The following is a 7459-nucleotide window of genomic DNA, read 5'->3' on the forward strand; positions in this document are numbered from 1 at the left end:
AGGCCGCCAGTCCATCACACAGGGCTGACACACACACACACACACATTCATATCTAGGGACAATGTAGTATGGCCGAATCACCTGACCTACATGTCTTTGGACTGTGGGAGGAAACCGGAGCCCCCGGAGGAAACCCACACAGACACGGGGAGAACATGCAGACTCCACACAGAGGACGACCCGGGACCACCCCCAAGGTTGGACGACCCCGGGGCTCGAATCCGCAGCCTTCTTGCTGTGAGGCGACCGCGCTAACCACTGCGCCACCGTGCCACCCACGAGTAGAGCAATAGCACTAAAATAATAAAACCTGAGAAGAGTAATCATGTCGAGGACATTTGCTCTGCAAATAATAAGACACTGAGGGGATTTGTAGGAGCTGCACATTACCACCTCCAGCAAACACACTGAAGATTATTTGACCTTTCAGTCAAATACATCTTCAGTGTGTTTCGGCCGTGTACGTACATAGCGACACAGAAGCAAAGACGACAAGACAGGCTGAATGTCAGAAAGCCAGAGAGTTAGCCCATTAGCGTCTTCGTTTCAATAAGAGGTACCACAGCGACCAATAAACCAACGTCAGCTGTGTTTCACTAGAATTACAACCACACTGAAAACCCCGTTTGACTGATGGGACCGCACGGGTCGAACTACCTGTGGTTTGAAATCCTTCTGTCACACAGCAAGAAAATAAAACATTGGTATTGGGCCATATACAAATAAAACTGACCTTCTGTTATCTACTAAGCACAGATGTCATCCAACATAAAAATACACAAACACATATTATAGGTTTATTCTAGTCAAACACAAAGTGTGAGTGTGTTTTTATTCATCCGATCATTTAAGTGGTTCTACAGTACTGAAGCACATGGGTGGGGATCTAATATGACATCACTGACCTCATCTACAACACCGTTACTACAACCAAGCCCTCAGCCACACATTCAAACCCATCAACTGGAGAACGGCATCTGATTTCTCTACGTCAGCTTGTTGTGAACAGGACCCCATCACACCTGCTATTAACCTGCATCTCATATACCCTATAATATATCATATACCCTATATCATATACCCTATAATATATCATATACCCTATATCATATACCTTATAATATATCCAAGGCTCAGCGTTTTCGGTTTTTACCGATTTTCACCGAACAACACCCAGATTTTTTAAAAGGAGCAAATCAGTTTAAACTGATTTTCACCTGGATGTTATGTTTCCACGGATCCAAAAGTTGTTCCTGTTCGTGTGAGGTTAGGTAACAGTGTCCTCTTGTGGCGAAATTCGGCATGCTGGATGGCTTGGAAAAATAAAAACTGAAAACGCTGAGCCTTGAATATATCATATTGATCCCCATGGGGGAAACTATGCTCTGCATTTAACCCATCCTAGCTGTGTAGCTACGAGCAGTGGGCAGCTGCAGCACCAGGGGGACCAACTCCGGCTCTTCTTTCCATTGCCTTGCTCAGGGGCACAGACAGGAAGGAGTATTAACCCTAACATGCATGTCTTTTTGATGGTGAGAGGAAACCGGAGCATCCGGAGGAAACCCACCGCAGACACAGGGAGAACATGCAAACCCCACACACAGGACGACCTGGGATGACCCCCAAGGTTGGACAACCCCGGGGTTCGAACCCAGGACCTTGTTGCTCTGAGCAAGAAGCTTTTACAACAATTTTAATAACAAAAATGTTTAACTTTGTTCTATATTGAGAAGAATATACATTATTTGGCGGTAGTCTGGAGGGGATTATGTATATTAAAAACATAAATTTTCCCCATATTTCCCAATTAATCAACTTGGGCGCTGCGCAAATTTCTTATAATGGCAGGAAAAACACTGGTTTTTGTGTCCATGTGTGCGTGTACCTGTCCACGGCTAATTTCACATACTACTGGGACTGTCAGCCAAATATTTTTTGTGCGGTTATGACTGTATGATCAAGGACTTCTTGTGGTTGCGGTGATTCAAAACCTATGAAAAACTTGTTTTATACCATAAGTGCTAACTCCTCAGAAGAAGATACACTCTGAGTGCACTCTTCTAGTTGCTGTTGTCACGTTATGACTGTCCTGCAGGCAGGATTGATAAGATAGAATTCAAATTCTGATCTAAGTCACAGTTTGATGGGAATATGACCAAAAGCATCTCAAACCTCTCTGCCTCTCTGTGACTACAGTTTAATCTCTGGGTAGCTGGGTGGATGGATGGTAATATCAGGTGTAAAGGGGTCTGAATATCAAATGGGTCCATTTCATTCCAGTAGGATCAAGTTTCAATTTGGGCTGGAAGCTTTAATAGTGACATACCGAGCCAGAGGTTTGGAGTTGTGATTTCATTTTCAAAGGAGAACGTGTTGCTTCTTTTGTACTCTTGGGTCATTCCTGTTGAAAAGGACGTTTAGACATCATCATCATCATCATCATCATCATCACCAACTACAGGACACCATTTCCCCACACTGCAGAGAACCATCAACTGGCTGACAACCTGAACGTGTTTGACTGCAGGTTTAAGCCCACTCCCATACTCCTCACTCTCTCCGGCCACATCACACAACCAACTGCATCCCCTTCCAGCAATTCTCCCCTCCCCACTGATGCCCCACCTGCACTCAGGATCTGTGAAAAGGATGTGAGTCAGTTCTGCCAGAGACAAAGACCAGGAAGGCACTGGCCCAGACGGCTTGCCTCCCTCCTGTCTTACAAAGTCTGTGCTGATCAGCTGGCCCCCATCTTCACACTGATCTTCAACAGATCACTGGAGCTGTGTGACGTCCCGTCCTGCTTCAAAAGCTCCACGATCATCCTGGTCCCCATGAAGCCCTGCATCTCAGGATTAAAGGACTATGACCTGATGTTTGTGGTCATGAAATCCTTTGACAGACTGGTGTTGGCCTTACCTGAAGGACATTCCAGGCTCCCTGCTGGACCCCCTACAGTTTGCCTACTGAGCAAACAGGTCAGTGGATGATGCAGTCAACACAGGTCTGCATTAACTCCCCAGGCACATATGCGGGGGTCCTGTTTATGGACTTCAGCTCAGCGTTCAACACCATACCATAAATCCTCCACTCCAAACTCACCCAGTTCACTGTACCAACTTCCCGACAGACAGGAGACAGCAGGTGATGCTGAGGAAAATCACATCCAGCACACAGACAATCAGCACTGGCGCCCCGCAGGGATGTGTACTCTCCCCTCTGCTCTTCTTCCTCTATACAAATGACTGTGCCTCAGGAAACCTGTCTATTAAACTCCTGAAGTTTGCAGACAACACAACGATCATCAGCCTCATTCGGGATGGTGACGAGTGTGCATATAGATGAGAGGTTGATCAGCTGGCCATCTGGTGCGCTCAGGAAGTTCAACCTGCCTCGGGAACTGCTGATTCAGTTCTACTCTGCAATAATCCAGTCTGTCCTCTGCACATCCATCACTGTCTGGCTTAGATCGGCCACCAAACAGGACAGCAATAGATTACAACAGACAGTCAGGACTGCATAGAAAATCAGTGGTGTCAACCTGCCCTCCAGTCAGGACTTATAAACCTCCAGACTCAGGAAACGGGCAGGCAACATCACTGCAGACCCATCACACACTGGTCACAACCTGTTCCAACTCCTCCCCTCTGGGAGGCACTACAGAGCACTGTACCCCAAAACAACCAGCTATAAAAATAGTTTCTTTCTGTGGGCTGTCCCTCTGATGAGCTCTTAAAACAGATATACAGTGTCAGACACAATCCCTGTGCAACACACCTGTAACAATGAACATCCACTATACTGCACCTTTTTTCTTTTTTACGATATACTTTTTTATATACATCTACATCTGTACATAGTAGTGAGATGTTTGTTTACCTTGTCTTTGTTTTAGCTCTATGTCTATTCTGTGTAAGTACATGAAGAGCAATGCAGGAACCAGAGTCACATTCATTGTATGTGTAGGCCTACACATACTTGGCCAAATAAAACTAATTCTCATTCTGATTCTAACTTCAGCTGATTCTACTGCAGTAATGGATCGTTCAGGTAATTTTCAACAATGTTGCGAGGTTGAATTTAGATTTCACGCCGGCAGACTCCACGACATTGTTAAGACAGACGGTGAATAACTTGCGTAGATTTGTTTGTCCAGGATTCTTTACTGATCACCTCTCTACTCATCTCGTCAAAGAAGAAAGATTTCAAACTCGTGACAAACTAAGATGCTCCGTCTTTAATGGATTTCAAGCTCAATTAGCGAGCTGTCCATTACGTTTCAACATCGATTAGAGAAAACAGAGAAATCAGAGAAAACACATTAAGGAAAGAGATGCAATCAGCTCAGACCGGAGATAATGATCTCATTACAGAAGTTCCTTTTTTTTCTCCGTTCGAGACCGTCCGTCTCCCACAGGAACAAAGAATAGAAGACAACACCATCATTAAAACTCAAACAACTTTCTCCTTCTTATTTACGTCTTTACTCCCTGCGCAACCCCCACCCCCCCACCCCCCGCCCGAGAGTTTAACCAATCAAAGGCGAAAATGAGGTCAGCAAATGAACGGAAACTGACTCGTCTGCGATGGAGAATCCAGCCGTCTCGTTGACCTCGGTACGGTTCTGAGGAACTCCACGAGGACTCCTGGTCACAGAGAACCAGAATGGCCCTGGGCCCCGTTTTTATTTCCTCTGAACTCAAACACTCCAGAGGAAGACTTCTATAAAGGTACTTTTACCCTGAGTGAAAGATAGGCCTCTCTAAAACCGGCCAGTGGGAGTGACTGATACTCGGGAAGTGTAAATCTTTTTGGAAATGACCTTGCTTCCCATGTTTAAAGGATAGTTTTATGTAAAGGATGTTCGGGATCAAGTGATGGACGACTAAAGGGGCACTGTTGCACCAGAAATGTTTGACAGAATCTCACATCAGATGTTTCCAGCGTGAGGTAAAACTGGGTTTAGATTTGGGGGAAATGAGGTTTGAAATTAACCCCGGCTGGGTTGTGGAGCAACGAGGCATGAAGGAAAGACTACATGGTGCTTAAATCCAAACGTAAATCTGAATCTATATCTAACATTGTGTTAGGTCCAGCTCTGGGCTAGGTCCCCAGCAAGTTCTGCAGTTTAATGCAATTTTCCAGACAACAGAAAACATCATCCTATATAAGTACAGGAGCAGGTTGGGACGATAACGGATAATCTTAGTTGACTAACTTTTAGTTTGCACACTGACTCTTCTGACTGATGTGAACACCATATTCACACATCTTCATGGTTCTGTAGGTATACAAAAAACTTTTTCTTCTGATTTTTTTGTTGTTGTTGTTTTCCATTTTGAAACATGTAAATGTCTGTGCCTCTTACGTCGAGCATCCTGTCAAGTCCATCAGGGTTCGAATCCGGCCTGGGCCCTTTGCTGCATGTCCTTCCCTTTGTCTCCCCTGCCTTACCTGTCTCTCTCTACTGTCACTATGCAATAAAGGTGGAAAATGCCAAAAAAGAAAAAAATATAAAAAATCAACTTAAAAAATCAAAAACAAAAAACAAAACAGCCGAACTGGAGAACTCACCCACAGAACCTTTGGCGGCGATGGCAACCGTTTCCAGGAGAACCTGGACAATGCCGGCTCGGACGCGTGGCGTGTTCTTATTGTGTGTGTCCAGGTGACCCAGAACCTGCTGGATGACATGATGGGAGTGCTGGGCCTGGAGAGAGACGGTTAATGGACAAGTTATTAACGAGGAATCTACCACAGCATCACTTCTCTGTGACAAGTCTCTGATCACATGTAACCATTTATTTATTTATTGCATTTCTCCCCAATTGTATCCGGCCAATTACTCCACTCTCCCGAGCCATCCCCGTCGCTGCTCCACCCCCTCTGCCGATCCGGGGAGGGCTGCAGACTACCACATGCCTCCTCCCATACACGTGGAGGAGTTTCACCAGGGTGATGTAGCGCGTGGGAGGATCACGTTATTCCCCCCCAGTCCCCCTCCTCCCCGAACAGGCGCCCCCCCCGAACAGGCGCCCCCCCCCGAACAGGCCTACCAACCGACCACAGGACACACCATTCATTCCTAGGGACAATCTAGTACGGCCGATCCACCTGACCTCCATGTCTCTGGACTGTGGGAGGAAACCGGACCCCCGGAGGAAACCCACACAGACATGAGGAGAACATGCAAACTCCACACAGAGGACGACCCGGGACGACCCCCAAGGTTGGACTATCCCCGGGCTCGAACCCACGACCTTCTTGCTATGAGGTGACCGCGCTAACCCCTGCACCACCGTGCTGCCCTCTAACACACTAAAACAAGTAAAAAACACACATACACACACCCTAAACCTCACACATACACACACACACACACCCTAAACCTCACACATACACACACACACCCTAAACCTCACACATACACACACACACACCCTAAACCTCACACATACACACACACACCCTAAACCTCACACACACACACACCCTAAACCTCACACATACACACACACACCCTAAACCTCACACATACACACACACACCCTAAACCTCACACATACACACACACACCCTAAACCTCACACATACACACACACACCCTAAACCTCACACATACACACACACACCCTAAACCTCACACCTACACACACACACACACCCTAAACCTCACACATACACACACACACCCTAAACCTCACACACACACACACCCTAAACCTCACACATACACACACACACCCTAAACCTCACACATACACACACACACCCTAAACCTCACACACACACACACACACCCTAAACCTCACACATACACACACACACACCCTAAACCTCACACATACACACACACACACCCTAAACCTCACACATACACACACACACCCTAAACCTCACACATACACACACACACCCTAAACCTCACACATACACACACACACACTAAACCTCACACATACACACACACACCCTAAACCTCACACATACACACACACACCCTAAACCTCACACATACACACACACACCCTAAACCTCACACATACACACACACACCCTAAACCTCACACATACACACACACCCTAAACCTCACACATACACACACACACCCTAAACCTCACACATACACACACACACCCTAAACCTCACACCTACACACACATACCCTAAACCTCACATATACACACACACACCCTAAACCTCACACATACACACACACACCCTAAACCTCACACATACACACACACACACCCTAAACCTCACACATACACACACACACCCTAAACCTCACACCTACACACACACACCCTAAACCTCACACCTACACACACACCCTAAACCTCACACCTACACACACACACCCTAAACCTCACACATACACACACACACACTAAACCTCACACATACACACACACACCCTAAACCTCACACCTACACACACACACCCTAAACCTCAC

The 7459-nt window shown here is 46.4% G+C and overlaps 1 protein-coding gene across 1 annotated transcript in view; it reads right to left on the bottom strand.

Annotated features, from left to right (window-relative positions):
* efr3a (EFR3 homolog A (S. cerevisiae)) overlaps positions 1–7459 on the bottom strand; it is a 216090-nt gene that overhangs the window by 55811 nt on the left and 152820 nt on the right. The window contains exon 8 of the mRNA XM_056293933.1: positions 5576–5711. Coding sequence (XP_056149908.1) covers positions 5576–5711 — 136 coding nt within the window. The remainder of the gene's footprint in view (positions 1–5575; positions 5712–7459) is intronic.

This window comes from Lampris incognitus, chromosome 14, assembly GCF_029633865.1.
Source record: "Lampris incognitus isolate fLamInc1 chromosome 14, fLamInc1.hap2, whole genome shotgun sequence".
Classification (NCBI taxonomy): domain Eukaryota; kingdom Metazoa; phylum Chordata; class Actinopteri; order Lampriformes; family Lampridae; genus Lampris; species Lampris incognitus.